Genomic DNA, 17,816 nt, shown 5'->3' with positions numbered 1-17,816 from the left:
GGGTACTGACTGGCACCTCTGATTGGCTATTGTGTTGACACGCTCAACAGATGTGATATGTGACTGGCTACAATGCTCAACACTTGTAAAAACATGCTGTAAAGATAAACCTTTGATGCTAAGAAAGCATTAAACAAACATAAACGAAAGCTTTTACAAAAAGCATCTGTCAGCAGGTACCCAGTATATCCACACTGTGAAAAAAAAAGTTGCAAAAACTTTAAAGTTTAAGGCAACCAGCTGTAGAAAATGTTGTGTGTTCTCAACTTAGGATTCAATGATCAATGGTTGTACAAACTTTGTTTGAGTTATCTCAACTTTTTTCATGTTAAATAGTTAATTAAACTTTAAAGGCTGAATGTGTCATACAAAACATAAATACTGCAGAAATGCTGAATCTATCAAATTTTGTTCTAGTACTGGTATGTTTGACAACCCTACTCACAAGTCATCAGTAATGTGGAGATTACTAGCGTCAGAACGAGACAAACCCAGACCCGGAAAGAAGCTAACTGTCTTCATCATGCATAACTTTTAATGTCTCAAAATCATGTTATAGAGCCAGATTTACTAAACAGAGCATGAGAGCGCAACTCCAAACAAGCACTGATGAGAGTGAAAGGTTGTGCGTGATCTACTGACGATGCACAAATTAAAGAACTGCAGACGCAGTCGAATCATTTCCACAATAAATAAAACAATCTACCAGTTATCGGGTGGTTTAAGACATGCTTTTTGGGGAGGTAAATAATGCCGCAAATGACAGTAAATCGACTAGCGCAAACCTTAGTAAATCACCTGACTTTAAATAAACTCCTCACAATTTTGCTCCCTACAAATGTATAAGCATATGCTCCTTTTCAGCACTAAGTTATCACTGCGTGTCTTTAGTAAATCCTGACAGTACTTTTTAACACTAAAAGAAGGTTTGCAGTTGCTCATGCTGTTAGTAAATCTGGCCCCTTAGTGCTTAATTTTTGTAATTTTTAAGCCTAGCCATTATCTTTTAGCATTCACATTTTTATTTATTGAAAAATAGAGACAACAGAAATTGATAGGGAATAGAAGAGAAAGAAGGTATAGCCCTGTTTACACCTGGTATTAAGATGCGATTTGGTTGATTTTAATCAAAAGTGGACGATGCTAAATACAGGTATAAACGGGGTCTAAACTGTTTCGAGCTTGTCCACTGTTGATCACTTCCATTCGACCGGATTGCTTTCGTAGTGTCGACACTCGCTCATGGGGTCGAATGCGTTTGAACAATCACAAAAGACCGTATACTCTCCGCCTACTAAACTAACACTTAAATGTTATGGGGCGCGCAATACCTAAACGGGATTGAAACTTTTGTTTGCTGAAGACCCAAGTTTGTTTTGAAGATGAAAAACATGCCAAGCACTGAATAAGAGTAAGCTCATGTGCTCATCTGCTGCTCTCATTTTTTCTGTCATCTCCTGTTCTTATGTAAATTGTGCAAACTTATTTTGCCCAATAGATAAAAACATAGATTTACCTGCTCATAACCGCACCCTTTGAAGAAATCAGGAGAGAACTGGTTGAAAGTGGACAAAAGAGACAAATTAAAACCCCAGGTGTAAACAGGAATCTCCCCTCGTACATCTGTGGTCTGAACAACCAAAACGCATCTTAAAACCAGGTCTAAACTGGGCCAAAAGCAGGAAATCTTGCAAACCAGACACAACATGCACTAACCAAAAGGCCAAAGTTCCAGCCAACAATTGTTCTCAACAACAAAAAAATGTAATAACATAACTTATATGTTGTCATAGCTTTTCACATAATTATGTGGGAGGGAGCATTATTCATGACCTATTTTATCAGATCTTCATTCAGATCTGACTTCCAGTGTCAGCTACCCTGAAGCAACCTGTTGAGCTCAACAGTACAGAGGTGCTTGTGATCTCTCTAACACTCGTTCCTGGTTTTGTAGTTTATCCACACCATTGGGACTGAACCTAAAACCTTTGTGTTAGCAGCCCAGATCGTTAAACACTTGGCTGCCCCCACCCCCAAGAGATAATTCTTGGGCGAGCAAATGTAACCAGATACATTATCCAAACTGAGGTGGCTACATATTCTCCACGGACTGAATCAAAAACAAGCTACTTAACATTCCAGAAGTCTTGCTGAAAATTCCCATTGTTTGCAAATTTACCTCTGGTGTACCCATTACCTGTTTGTGGCCTTAATGTAATTTATGCTCTGATGATTCTCTAAATATCTTTTAAATATCACCCGTTGGAAACCTGACTGCAGGGAGGCTTTAGCAGTACGGATGCACATTGAACACACTAAATTTACTGGTGATCAGAGTCGTCCGCTGTCTCTCGAGCGCAGAACATTGTGTTTCATATGAATCACTGTGAAATAGAGCCGCACAAAGCACATCTTTGTCCATTTTATTTCCCCAGCAGGATTTATGTCAGTTCCACTGTCTGGATTCAGCTTGTCACAAAAAATTATAGCAGACAAATTGGCTTTGTGTGAAAAGGTACGATTTGCTCAAATGCTGCACTTCCTGGGAGGTTGAGTTATGCTAGCTTTTAGCTTTTACATATGTCACATTGCTCGTAAGTTCAAAGGCGGAGTTCAATATAACAATGTCCTGAAGTTACACTCAGAGTCAGGCTAATGATTTTTCCATTAGCTGTAATGTGTTCATTGTGGTGAAATACTTTATTATTGTGTCTCGATAGTTTTTCATGGTTTTACAGAAGATGTGCATGAAATTAAAGATGAAGTATGTCATCTCTGCACCGTTTGGGGAACCAAATGGGGGGAAAAAATTATGAATGTTTTCAAACTGGTTTTTGCACCTTAAGTTGTTAAAACACACTGCGGGGGGGAAAAATGTCCTACTCTATTTTGTGTTGTTTTCCAGTACAAATATCTAAACGTTTTTAAATGTCATTTGCATTTTTTTTTTTTTTATGAATTAGAATTAAGTGAGTTTATGCATAAAAACAATTAAAAACATCTGCATGGTAGGAAAAAGACTTTTTTTCCTACCATGTTTTTTTTTCTTAATTTTTTTTTCTTATCCTATTTAAAGTTTAATTTACTTTCCACAATCCACAAATGATAAAAAATGAAGTGCATTTTTGCTTAAAACGCACTTCATTTTTATTAATTTATTTTTCACGAAATTAAGTTATTCATCATTCATTCATTCTTTCAAAGTCTTTCTCAGATGATGTATCTTGATTTCAGATATTAGATATTTGTAATAGAAAACAAGACAGTAAGAAAAATCATATGTTTGCCGTGCTTATAGTCTCGCACCCCTAAAATGGCATTGTAAGTTGAGACATTAGAGTGAAATAACTTCAGATAACTCACTGCAGACAGTCACTGTGAAGAGAAATCACATAATCACAGACTTTTAAAGGTGCTGACAGTTAAACGCCGATTTTTAGGTGAGCTGAGATGAAAGATTGCCCCTCTAAACAGAGTCTAGCAGCACTTATGTCTTACTTACAGTTGCCATTGCATATTAAGATAGAAGGAAGCATTTTAAGATTTAAACTGAACACGCTTCATAGTTCATAGTTAACATTCTAGACATACTGAAGCACTTTAATGATTTGATTATGAGACTTTTCTTTTGCGTTTGCTGCTTCTCTTTGTTCTACTGGCACAGGTCGGTTAGTCGAGATATAGAGGTAGCCCGTTCTTTCAGTGCCAGCTGGAGCGCTGCCAACTCCAGCAGGAGTTTTTCTCTTTCTCCTGTTTGATATTTACTTTACGGCCTTCTCAGAAAAAAACGTCTGCAGTCTGAGGGAGACACTGGGCCATTTTAATGTGGAAAAAGGGGCTAGTTGTGTATTGGGCTGCGCTGCTGTCTTATCCCTCCTCTAATTTGCCGAGAATAGACTTGAGGCTATGGACTCTTAAACGCTCCTGTTATAGCTTTCCAGAAAGGTGCTGGCCTGTGTCATCATGCATCCTACACAGAGGAAGCACATGCGGTCTTGTATTATAAGGGTTTCGTCTTGTCTGGGAAGGTTGAGTGTTTAATGTGTGCCAACTGAATGTTATTATATGCCAAGCATAGCACTTCATTGTCAAAGCCAAATCCCCGCCCTGATGGGACAGATTAATAGATGATATTTTAAGAACATGGAATATGTAATATTTGATTTTTTTTATGGAAATGAAATTAGATTCGGTTTGATTCCATATGGCAGAGTCACGGCAGATTGTGGCTTGAAAGACTGAAATGCCATGGGGCATAATGAAAGCTCTTATAAAAAGGGGAAATGGAACACCTGTCTCATAGTCAAACCTATGCCATACATATACATCATAGATTGGCTAACTTTTTAATGCTAGGAGATATAATCAAACGTTTTTGAGTGCAGGCACTCACATCATTACCGCAAGGCACAAGCTGATTGGCTTCTGCTAGTCCTGTAGCCAATGAGATTGCTTACTCCACATTTAAATAGTCTTGTTCATTGTTTTATGCAAGCGAAGTTCCTCTTAGAGTTCATCTAACACCCCCCACCTCCTCTAGCTCCACCTGTCTAGATCTGCTATGGATTTATGTACAGTATGTCTATTTATGCAGTAGCAGCATATCTTACATGTTCACAGCAGCATGTCTGTGTATCTGTTAGCAGTAGCAAGTTATACTTGCTCTGCAGCAGCAGCCTAGCAGATCTAGTCGGCCGAGACCAAATACATTGTGATTCTAAAGAACCAGTTCATAAGAATAATTTGGTTGTGAATCGGACTACATGATGTAGGTTTGATTTTACATGCAGCCTGTGAGGAGCAGAAGTGCTATTAACAGTGCTGTAATATGCAAAACACTGTGATGTGGTCGTGAGTTTTATTGATGGCAGTATGTTGATTGCAGGGCACAGGCCGAAGTTGGATGACTCGCCAAAGGCCGGACTGTTCTCCGATCGCCTCAGTGAACTGGAGCGTATCCGGCAGACCACCATGCGGGTTACTGTACCAACACAAACACCACGGCCCTCGCTGAGCAGCCCCAACTCCTTCACACCTCAGGGGCAGACGCAGATAACAGGTATTAAAGAAGTGAAAGCAAAGAAAATTTACAGTATATCATATATATATATTTATTAGGCATAACATCAAGAGCATCTTCCTAATGGATGAGACCTGTCTACATGGATCGGACTTGTTTGTTCATCCCACAGATGCTCAATTAGATTGAGATCTTGGGAATTTGGAGACCAAGTCAACAACCTTGTTATTGTGCTCCTCAAACTATTCCTGAAGCATTTTTGCTTTGTGCTAGGGTATATTATCCTGCTGAAAGAGGCCACGACCACCAGGGAATACCGTTTCCATGAAAGGGTGTACATGGTCTGCAACAATGCTTAGTTAGGTGGTATGTGTTAAAGTAACATCCCCATGGATGGCAGGACCTAAGATTTCCCAGCAGAACATTGCCCAAAGCATCACACTGCCTCTGCTGGCTTACCTTTTTCCCATAGTGCATCCTGGTGCCATGTGTTCCCCAGGTAAGAGACACACATGCACCCGGCCATCTTCGTGATGTAAAATAAGACATGTTTCATCAGACCAGGCCACCTTCCTCCATTGCTCTGTGGTCCAGTTTTGATGCTCACATGCCCACTGTTGGCACTTTCAGTGGTGGACAGGAGTCAGCATGGGCACCCTGACTGGTCTGTGTCTATGCAGCCCCATACGCAACAAACTGTGATGCACTGACAGCTTTCTTTCAGAACCAGCATTAACTTCTTGAGCAATTTGAGCTACAGTCAGCCTTCGTTCCCCATGTGCATCAATGAGCCTTGGCCGCCCATGACCCTGTGCCCGGTTCTGCAGTTTTGGAGATGCTCTGACCCAGTCATCTAGCCATTATAATTAAACCCTCGCTCAAATACTTATGCCTCCCCATGTTTCTAACTAAATGTTTACTTGCCGCCTAATATATCCATCCACTAACAGGTGCCGTGATGAGATAATTAGTGTTATTCACTTCACCTGTCAGCGGTCATAATGTTATGCCTAATTGGTGTTTATATGTTTGTCTTGTTTATACGTTTGGAAATGTCCCCACAGAGTAATATCCAAAACGTGGGGACCGTGTAGTTACCTTTTTTTGGTCCCCATGAGGAAAACAGCTTATAAATAAGACTGTACAAATTATTTTTTTGTTGTTGTAAAAAATTTAAGAAAAATATGAAAATGCAGAAAGTTTTCTGTTATGAGTAGGTTTAGGGGTAGGGTTAGTGTTAGTGTAAGGGGATAGAATGTACAGTTTGTACAGTATAAAAATGTCTATGGAAAGTCCCCATAAAATGTAGCTGTGTGTGTACATGTGTTAAATATATCATATTTAATTACACTGGGATAGACTTCAACATCCCCACAACCATACAGAGGACAAATGGTTTGGAGTATGGATGAATGGATATAATATTTAATTATGATAATTTTATCCAAACCAATTTAAATTGCATTTTAGGTATATGTGTTGCTAGCAGCATGCTATATTTTTTTACTATAGGAATACAGGACATATATGTTTGTTTGTTTGTTATGCCCTTGTAATTCATCAAATTCCTAAGTAATGTTAACTTACAGATGCGCACATCATTTCTTATGTTCCTGTTTTATTGGTATGATCTGCGCACAAAACCACATGAATAAAGTAAATAATCTTTTGAGTAACCACTACTAACCCAGCTGTCAGTCACAATTGTTGTTTAATGCGATTATATTTACTCATCCTTCCAAGCATTTCTGCCTATATGGTGTATATAATGGTGTGTGTGTGTCCCTGTTAGTGTCTGTTTGTCTCAGCACAAGTGGTTTGTCTAGGCTGAAATCGCACACTGCATCATGATGGACAAGTGGAAACCGAGTGCGGACAGCCTAGGGCAGTGCGTTGTGTCACTGTGAGAGAACAGGATATCACCTGTCCTTAATTACTGCTCGGAGAGCGCATGTCCTGTACTCTGGGTCCTGTTACTGTACTGCTCCAAACTTTGTGTGAGCAAGCCAAGGGACTGAATCTGAGAAGGAATGCACTGTACCTTGTTGACTTTAGCAATTATATGCCTGCTTTTAAACTGATACTTGGCATGACAGAGAGCTTGAATTATGGGTTGTGTAATGTGTCAGCTCTGACAAACATTTTGTGAATGCGTTCATTTAAATGATTTACCAAAGGGATCACATTGTATTTGCTAAGCACTCAAGGCTTCTATAGGGGACAGACAGACAAATATAAATAGAATTGCAATTTTCGTTTTATTTAAATGGACCCTCTTTATATTAGGTGGCCTTAACTACTATGTACTAACATTTAAATGAATCATTTGATACAATGCACTTATTGAGTACACACGTTTTTATATTGTACTTACATTTTAAAAAATACCTGCATGTAATTACATCTGTAATAAATTTCTGTAGTTACATTTGTAATTAAACTATTGAGACTTCCCTTACACCTAACCTTAGCCTTAAACTTACCCATAAAACCACACCTCTCCCTAACTTTACCCGTATCCCACCTCAATATAGGCAAAGGTTTTTTGCAATAATTTATGAACACAATAAGTATTATTGTACTTATTTTTTAATGTAAGTACATAGTAGTTAAGGCCTCCTTATATAAAGTGGGGCCATTTAAATTAATGATAAGATATACTGATTAATTTAAAATTGCGTCCTTATTTACTCACTCTCATTTGTGAATAAAAGCTCAAATAAAATCAAGTAATCGGTTCTCTTCAGAAATGTTTGACTAAACCGCTCAATTCATAAGGATTAGTTTTATGATCACTTTATACATTTATAAAGCAGCAAAGTGGTAGTTGCGTAGCTGTCAATCTCTCAGATTTCATTTAAAATATCTTCATTTGTATTTCAAAAATGAACATAAGTCTAATGGGTTTGGAACGACATGAGGGCGAGTAAATGATGACATCTTTTCCATTTTTGTGTGAACTATTCCTTTAATTGCATATACATTTTTTGTGAGAAACAGCTTAGAAGTCAACTTCCATATCACTGAACTGTCTGCCTGCCTGTCAAAAAATATGATATGAACTTACTTAAAGGGTTAGTTCACCCAAAAATGAAAATCCTGTCATTTATTACTTACCCTAATGTCATTCGACACCCGTAGGACCTCCTCCGTTCATCTTCGGAACACAAATGAAGATATTTTTCAAATCATGAATCGATACGCTAATTCATAACCATTCAAAACTTTTTGAAATCGGCCCATCACTATATAAGTCGTTATTTCGTTTTTTTGCACACAAAAACTGTTCTCGTCACTTCATAAAATTATTGTAGAGCCATTGTAGTGTTTAACTACCAACTTTCTTTAAAATATCTTATTTTGATTTTGATAATTCATGGGGATGAGTAAATGATGACAGAATTGTCCTTTTTGGGAGGACTATTCATTTAACTGTGGTCTTACTTTCCTTTGACCTGTTCTCTGTTTGTACCTCTAGATCCACGCCAGGCTCAATCTTCCCCACCTTGGTCATATGACCAAACGTACCCGTCGTACCTGAGTCCCATGGCCTCCCCATCCGTGCACTCCACCACTCCGCTCTCCTCCAGCCGGGCCACAGGGCTGCCCTCCATCAGCGATGTGCCCAGACGCCTTCCAGGTAACCTCCAGCCTCAGACCTACAGCAGGTGCGCCCCCTACCCCTCGCGTCCGACACTGCAGTGGGCAGGGGGGTGGGCACGTGTTTTATGCTGATTTTGTGCTTTTAGAAGATTTGGGGTTTATGTGAATTAAGCTTTTGATTGCAAGATATCTGAAAATAAATGGTTGCATTTACTTCAAATCTGAATATTTGAAGAGATATCTTTAAAAATCCAAAATTTTAATTTTCTTCATATCTCTTAAAAACTGCATTTATCGCCTGTCATCAGACAAATGGCTCTGAATTTTGTGAATGAGCCACATTCATTTGCATAAAAAAATAAGCATGTTTGTGCTGAAACGGATTACAGTAACCCATGGCACTCAATGAAAATTTCAATAAGAAACCACCAAGCAGAATTGCAAAAATACTGTTTTCGAACAGGTTTCCAGAAAACGGACATAAAGTTTTGGGGGGAATCAGTCTACCAATGTCTTACGTGTCTTAAATGTAATTATTTAGCATAAAAACGACACACTTTACCTTTAACTTAAATGATAAATGATAACGTATTATGTTAACGTCTACTATAGCAACCCTAGACCTGATGCAAAAAAACCTACTATTCAATTATTATTTTTATTAACTATATATGCTATTATACTTTTTATTAATATTTTGAAATTACTTTTGTTTTTATATTTCAATTTTAAGTATTTTTTTTTTAATCTACACAAAAATTTGCTCCTAAATGTGTTGGCTGAACGTTGAATCAGATTAATAAGAAACACATGAACCTAAAAAAAATATTTTGGGAGGGCTATTTTCTGAAATTATCATTTTTCTTTAATGGTCTGTCAATCATAAATCATAGTTTTAAATTTCGGAGTCATAATTCGTTAGAAATACAATCTCAAATTCACTCGATTTTATTAGGTAATGGTCCTGTAGATTTGTAAATGGAGCCAGTTTTAAAATTGGACTGCGCCATGAGTGTATTTTTAAAACTCGGGGGAAGGGAAAAAAGGTTTCCTTTGCTCCTCTTTCCATGGCTTTGATCCTGCGTAGTATATCGTTAATAACAGACCAAGACATAATAACAGGCCAGTGGTGGGCAAATAAAGCCGCTTTATAGCGTTACGCTTCCCAGAGAACCTTTGGGGAATGGAAGGCCACTCGGTGCCCGAGTTGCACCCCATAAGATAATTTGTCCTTGTGTGCCCTACAACACACCCGGATACCCTTTAAAGAATAAAGGTAGACAGACAAGTTTCCATTTCCAAACACCTGTTTGAGTCAGTGCCAGGTAAGTGTTTTCATTCTCTGTCATTTACCTTCATACACCCTCGCCAATTCCTGAGAATCTGGATGGGCTTAAAGTGATTAAACAAGGATCTCCCTCACCTGAGCACTGGCTGGCAGGTTCTGGATGCCTGCCACATGCCTGTCGTGTTTAATTAATTTAGGTATATCATCCTTGCAAGTGATGCTGGTACACGTGAGCTTTTGTTAATAACAGCTTTGATGTCAGATAAGGACACGGCTCTTTAATATTTCCCGCCCCACTTAGCTGTAAGAGTAACAGTGTAAATATATTTGTTTTCTGATGTCTTTTGCGAGATATAAAACACTTTAGGAGTATTAGTCTTTTAACACTGCAAGTGTGTTTTGTTTTGCAGTGATGGTAATTTATGCTGCATTCACATGCTCTCGGAATTATCATAAATACGAGTTTCCTAGGTAAAAATTGCACGAACGTCCTCCCATTTCAAAATTTGAATGAGATGAGCTCGTAATCACGACTTCAGAAGTGGGATTTTTCAAGTTTCCGATTCCGGCATTACTTCCGTACTCAAGGGGGGCGATAGATTTACCTTCATGTATGTATGTAGGGATAGTTCACCCAAAAAATTTAACTCTGTCATGAATTACTCACCCTCATGTCATTCCAAAGCTGTAAGAACTTTGTTCATCTTCAGAACACAAACGAAGATCTTTTAGATGAGACGTTTGATCACACGTTTGAGCTTCAGCAAGAACCAATGAGGTTCATTCTTGTGTTACGCAGCACATTTGAGCTTCAGCAAGAACCAATGAGGTTCATTCTCGTGTTACGCAGCACGTTTGAGCTTCAGCAAGAACCAATGAGGTTCATTCTTGTGTTACGCAGCACATTTGAGCTTCAGCATGAACCAATGAGGTTCATTCTGGTGTTACGCAGCACATTTGTGTTAGGGACAGAAAACTCTTTCATCAAAAAGATCTTAATTTGTGTTTTGAAGATCAACAAAAGTCTTACGGGTTTGGAACAACATGAGGGTAAATGATGACAGAATTTTTTGGATGAATTGTCCATTTAAACTTAGGTTATTCAGATTGTTAACTATAAATGTGTGAAAGTACCTCAAGAACTATAAAAGTACCACCATGCAGAATTGCAAAAATAATGACAGACAAAGCAGTCTACCAATGTCTTACATATTGTTTCCAGTTTTCACATATTAAACTGAGATTTAAGTGTTTTAGCATTGATCATATTCACACTTTAACATTTACCTTTAACTAATATTTTTTTTCTTCAAACTGCTGTGACAGTACCGGAACGACAAAACCTGTAAAAGATAAAAGATTACGCTTACATCTGCTATAGTAGCCCTTGATCTGATTAATTTCCAAAAATAATGCATGAAATCGATCTCGAAGCTAATGTGTTGTGTCAAATTTAGAAAATTAGGGGCTTAGATTTTGTATTGTATCAAATAAAAGGGTAAAAACTATTGTACTGTGTTGTATGATGACATCATACCTCATGTAGATGTGACTTAAACTTGTAAATAACCCATAATTGTTTGGTTCACCTGAAACTAATCACTCTTGCCAAATAAATCATTAATTTTACAGACATGGCATCTGTTTTCAAGACAAGCGCCATCTTGTCTATGCATTTTTGGTGACTAGCACCAGAGAATGTATGCAAATAACTTTTTTGCTTTTATCATATGGCCTTTTATTCAGAGCACAGGCTCCCTGTATAGCCCAGGGCAAGAGAACCATTATCGTCAGCCGCTCAAACCAAAGATTTTGAATATAAAAGAAAAAGGGGTTGGGCATAGAGGGGAAAGGAGACACTGCTAGCATTAGCGACAAGCCGTGCCTCCGCAAATCGGCCACATTAAACCATGCCACCCAGTCGGCCCACAGGCGCAGACATGGTGACAAGAAAGACGCCGTGTGATTTATGAAAACAGCTCCGCGCCAAGGAGGCGAGGCCATTTCTTTTTGTTCCTTTACCCTTGGCACTAGCACTATAGCTACAGACCATTAGTGGTTTCTGATTTTTGGAGGGAAATAAAGAATATGTTAAGGACAGAAGGGCAGATGGACAGTTTTTGCCTTGGTTTATAATGCTGAAGATACCAGGAGCCCACAACTGTGCAGACGTCTGTCTCTCTCACTACGATGCTGCTTCGCACCCCTCTAAATGCTTCCAAATGTGTGACCGATTATGCATCCTGGTTGTGTTTTATGTGCGGCAGCCAAGTGATGCAGATACACACACACACACACACACACACACACACACACACACTTTTATATGCGCAGAAACAATTTAAAAAGGCACACAGAATACAGAGGCATATAAATAGCCCGGAGACACAAATGAACTGAGACATATAACCGCACACATGAATACACATACACATGAACTTGTCTGTGAAAAAGAAGAAAAACCACAATGAAGTTAAGCCAACTAATCGATAAACTGTTCTCATCTGTGCGTCTGTAATTTAAAGTTAATGGTTGTTTTTTTAATAGCCACATTTTGTCATTTAAATCTAGTTTTACTTATTTAAATGCTGGACTTTTAACTGTGTCAATACATTTGTAATATACATTTATATATATATATATATATATATATATATATATATATATATATATATATATATATATATATATATATATATATATATATATATATATATATATAAAGTATAGTATATATATATATATATATATATACTGTGAAGTGATACGTTTAAAAGGGCTTTTTTTCTATTGGCTTAAAGGGATACTTCACCGATTTTTCATATTATACTATTTTATTTCCTTAACTAAAACGAGTTGATACATACCTCTGTCATCTCTGACACGCGGTGACGATCTGATAGCATTTAGCTTAGCCCACTAAGCCCAGTTCATTCACTATGGGACCAAACAGAGATCAAGTTAGAAGAGACCAAACACCTCCACGTTTTATGCTATTTAAATACAGTTACATGAATAGTTGAACGATCAAGTATGATGAAAAAATAAAATGTGGTGCTTTGGTCATTTTGGTTCAAAAATATCAAAAACTATGACTTTATTCAGCATTGTCTTCTCTTCCGTGTTCCTCAAATAAAGAGTCAAACGGTCATGAATCAACGAATCAATGATTCGGATCGCCAATGTCATGTGATTTCAGCAGTTTGACACGCGATCCAAACTGCTGAAATCATGTGAAATTGGCAATGACGACATTGTGTCCAAATGCCAAGTACTGTTGGAAAATGAATGTATGCCAGTTGGTCTGCTCTAAAACTTCCTGGTATATGCCTGCATAGACCTTGGACCTAAGAAAACCACAGTGGACCAACACCAGTAGATGACATGGCAGCCCAAACCATCACTGACTGTGGAAACTTTATACTGGTCCTCAAGAAACATGGATTGTGTGTCTCTCCTCTCTTCCTCCAGACTCTGGGACCCTGCTTTTCAAAGGAAATGCAAAATTTACTTTCAACAGAGAACATAACTTTGGACCACTCAGCAGTCCTTTTTGTCTTTAGCCCAGGCGAGGCACTTTTCACGCTGTCTGTTCAAGAGTGGCTTGACACAAGGAATGTGACAGCTGAAACCCATGTCTTGCATACATCTGTGCGTAGTGATTTTTGAAGCGCTGACTCCAGCTGCAGTCCACTCTTTGTGAATCTCCCCCACATTTTTGAATGGGTTTTGTTTCACAATCCTCTCCAGGTTGGGTTGTCCTTATTGCTTGTACACTTTTTTCTATCCCATCTTTTCCTTCCCTTCGCCTCTCTATGAATGTGCTTGGAGACAAAACTCTGTGAACAGCCAGCTTCTTTTGCAATGACCTCTTTGTGTCTTGCCCTCCTTGTGCTATGTGTCAATGGTCATCTTTTGGACAACTGTCAAGTCAACAGTCTTCCCCATGATTGTGTAGCCTACAGAACTAGACTGAGACCATTTAAAGGCCTTTGCAGGCGTTTTGAGTTAAGCTGATTAGAGTGTGGCTCCAGGTGTCTTCAATATTGAACATATTCTCAAAATATTCTCATTTTCTGAGATACTGAATTTGGGATTTTCCTTAGTTGTCAGTTATAATCATCAAATTAAAAGAAATGAACATTTGAAATAAATCAGTCTGTGTGTGATGAATGAATATAATATACAAGTTTCACTTTTTGAATGGAATTAGTGAAATGCATTTTTGAAGATATTCTAATTATATGACCAGCACCTGTTTGTACAGCTTAATTCACAATTAACTCCTTTAACATTTGGTTAAAATGGATTGTAGTTCAATGAAGAAAATTCAATACACACAATTATTGTGTCGTCATGTTGTTCAGTCTTCAATAGTTTTTCAATCCTTCCACCCTGCTTTGAAAGTAACCTCAACATTTGTTTCCGTAGGTTCGACAGATTTGAGTCCTTTTCCTGGCCAGTTTGAACGTCAGTTCCCCGGTTTCTCCTCACTCACCGAGAGCCGATTTTCCAGCCCCAGAATGCACTACCCGGCGACCTTCACATACACGCCCACCCCGGTCACCACGGGAATGTCTCTCGGCAGCGCTCATTACCACACCTACCTACCACCGCCGTACCCCGGCTCCACCCAGAGCCAAAGCGGACCCTTCCAGAGCAGCAGCACACCCTATCTCTACTACGGTGCCTCCTCTGGCTCCTACCAGTTCTCCATGGTTCCCGGAGGGGACCGATCGCCCACCCGGATGATGCCGCCATGTACTAGCGCATCCACGGGAACCAGCCTGGTCAATCCGAACCTCCCGGTCCAGGCTGATGGAGGCGGGGGGGTGGAGGGAGACGGTAGTCATAGCAACTCCCCCACTCTGCTTAATCCTGCTGGTAGAATGGATGAAGGCGTGTGGCGGCCGTATTGATCGGACATTGACGTGAGCATGGAACCTCCGAACGAACGGCATGGTTTTAAAGCACAAACCTTACTAGGATGTTCATCCTATCTCGCTGAGCTACTTTCCCTCGCTGACACGAGTATTTATGTTGAAAGGGAAGTCTTTTTTACATTACATTGAACTTTGTTGTTGTAATATATTGTTCTGGACTTTTTGACCTCTGGGAATCATTGTCATAAGCAGGAGAAATTGGAATTGAAGGAATAGAGATGGATCGAGTATTTCATTAGCATCATGTTATTATTTACTTGTCTTGGCATGTTTTTAATATATCATTTAAAGCACTGAACAACATCTGTATGACAGTTTGTGATCAAAATCTCTTTTTTGTGCTTTTTTTAACTTAAGCATTAAGTTATACGTATTTGATAAAAGGATTTAAAGTAACTTATAAAGCCATAGATTAATTAATGTATTTGGAACTTGAGTCATAGAAGGAATATTTTTGTAAAGCGTCATCTATGTTCAAGTTAATGCAACTAATTTAGGGTAATTTAAATTTATGTGCCTTAATTGATCACACAGAGTTGTGCGTTTAAAACGAAATAGGGTCTCTGTGTCTAAGAACACTACATTTGTAAGCAGTTAATATTGCTTGGTACCAAATGCTCTTTTACTGTTTGAAAGCTATAAACCAAAGAAACAGCCATGGATGCTCAAAAGTGTTTGCCAATGTGCTAGATCAAGCTTTCTTTGAGTAACGTGCATGTGCTGGGATAATTTATTTAGCTTTTATATTGCTTTGTCAAAAGTGGCTGGGAAAGGTTTCCGGTGGGGAATTATTGAAAGTTCTGGATTTATAACGTATACAGATATTCTTTTCCCAATTACTGGAGCACTTCATATGCCTGAAAAAGGGATGTATTGGAAATATAGGCAACATTTACACTATACCATTCAAAGCTTGGGTTCAGTAAGATTTTTTAAAAGATTTTTTTATTCAGCAAAGATGAATTGATCTGAAGTGGCCGTAACGACTTTGATAATGCTACAAAAGATTTAGATTTTCAACTTTCTATTATTTAAAAAATCTGATGAAAGAAATGTATCATGGTTTCCACAAAAATATTAAGTAGCACAACTGTTTTAAACATTGATATGATAGAACGTTTTCTTGAGTAACAAATTAGAACAAAGACTTTAGATATGCAAACAAAGTGCAAAGCACAATATGGCGGAATAAGTCCCGCCTTCTTAATAAAAGAGCAAATCAGCAATTGGTCACTGCAGCTGCCTTAGTCCAAGAAGTCCTGGTTGCTATAAAAACAGTCAGTGTTCTGAGGTTCAGATGTCCATGATTAGAGTATATTTAAAACAACATTTATGGAACAGTTGTTGTCAGATTTCATTGGTGATTTCAAATATGAAATTTAATCATAAGCTGGGTGGACAGCTTTGGAGAGTTTGTCTCTCCCTATTCAAAGAGATAGGAGCTGCACTTGCACGACTGAAATAGCTTCCTGAGAGGAGGCCGCTGAGTGAAATGACTTGCCTTTAAAGGGTTAGTTCACTCAAAAATGAAAATTATCCTGTAATAGACTCACCCTCAAGCCATCCTAGGTGTATGTGACTTTCTTCTTTCAGCCAAACACAATCAGAGTTATATATATTTTAAAAAGATCCTGATTCTTCCAAGCTTTATAATGGGAGTGAATGCGCTTTTTGGAGCTTCAAAAACTCAGGCTCTATTCACTCCCATTATAAAGCTCGGAAAGCCGGGGTATTATTTAATATAACACCCATTGTGTTTGGCTCAAAGAAGAAAGTCATGTACACCTAGGATGACTTGAGGGTGAGTAAATTATGGGATCATTTTTGGGTGAACTCACCCTTTAGTTTAAAGGGACTTTGATAAGAATGGTTTCTGAAGGATCATGTGAAAATCTTACCAACCCCAATATTTTGAATGGTAATGTAGCTATGATTTTATTCAATGGATGGTACATTGTCAAAGTTGTTAATGAAAATGTTCACTATCAGGTTATAAGTGTGAAAAATTAGCTTCATGATTTCAGAGTATTAGTATTCCCTTAGTTTATCCATCATCGATGGATTGACTTACCCAACTGCAATAGTGTACCAGAGTTATATTTATCTAGTGCCTTACAGTTGGAACTATACAGACCTCAACAAACAACTGAAAGCTTTCCTCAAAGCAGTGCTTTAAATAAGATATGGCTTGTAAAGCCCATATTTAAGCAGTTAAAAAACCAAAAGCTCTAAGCGTGAGCTGGATGTGTTTCTGTCCTTTTTTACCTGAATATCTGCCCAGTATTGCATCTCTGGTAGGACTAGTCATGGTTTATTTTCAAGGCCCGGTTCAGCATTCCCGGTTCCTCCGTCATCCTGACGGAGACACTGCTTTAAATCAGGGCGTCTGCCTATAAGTTTAAATAGCTGTGAGTGTGTACGAAATGTTTACATCGTTCAGAGACCATGTTGTATATTACAGGAGGTAAATACACCACCCGAGTTTTGTTGAATTATTATCTAATTTCTTCTTTTGTAAATTAGTATTTATCTGACAGGTTAACTGAGGGCAATTTGTAGCAAATTTGTCTCTGGTTCTTGCATGCTTTGTTTCCTTTGCACATCTGTGTTTAAATTATCTTGCTTTTCTTCCCTGTGAAGCCTGTTCTCTTTTATCCACGGATAGAAAAAAGGGTTTAAGGGGAAATTATCATGACAACAGTGAAAGAAATTGGCTTTTTTTGATTGTTGTATGTTGAATATAATAGTTTTCTTTGTAAGAGAAATAAAAAGAGATTTTGCAATGATCTCGTCTGTCTCGAAAGTAGTATTCTATCATAGTTTCCTGGCATTACTGTGTTCCTCTTTAAATATTTCATCTCCGTCATTAAACTTTCTCCTCTGTCTCTTTTCTCCAGTTTGACTTTGATTAAAAGTCACATTGGGGCTTTAGGGAAGACTAATGGCCAGAAGTCCATGCGTC

General features: G+C 38.3%; 1 protein-coding gene across 3 annotated transcripts in view; it reads left to right on the top strand.

Moving 5' to 3' along the window:
* Positions 1-17,551, top strand: part of runx2b (RUNX family transcription factor 2b) — a 179,759-nt gene extending 162,208 nt beyond the window's left edge. For 2 of the 3 annotated variants that reach the window (XM_067418042.1, XM_067418041.1), the window contains 3 exons: positions 4,886-5,059; positions 8,499-8,660; positions 14,343-17,551. In XM_067418042.1, the coding sequence (XP_067274143.1) occupies positions 4,886-5,059; positions 8,499-8,660; positions 14,343-14,830 (824 nt within the window). In that variant the 3' untranslated portion in view covers positions 14,831-17,551. Of the gene's footprint in view, positions 1-4,885; positions 5,060-8,498; positions 8,689-14,342 lie in introns of all 3 variants that reach the window. The other variant, XM_067418043.1, reaches the window with a different exon arrangement.
* The last annotated feature ends 265 nt before the right edge of the window (positions 17,552-17,816 follow it).

Source organism: Pseudorasbora parva, chromosome 15 (assembly GCF_024679245.1).
Source record: "Pseudorasbora parva isolate DD20220531a chromosome 15, ASM2467924v1, whole genome shotgun sequence".
Taxonomy (NCBI): domain Eukaryota; kingdom Metazoa; phylum Chordata; class Actinopteri; order Cypriniformes; family Gobionidae; genus Pseudorasbora; species Pseudorasbora parva.
The sequence above is the reverse complement of the archived record's forward strand: the minus strand, read 5'-3'. Positions and strand labels throughout refer to the sequence as shown.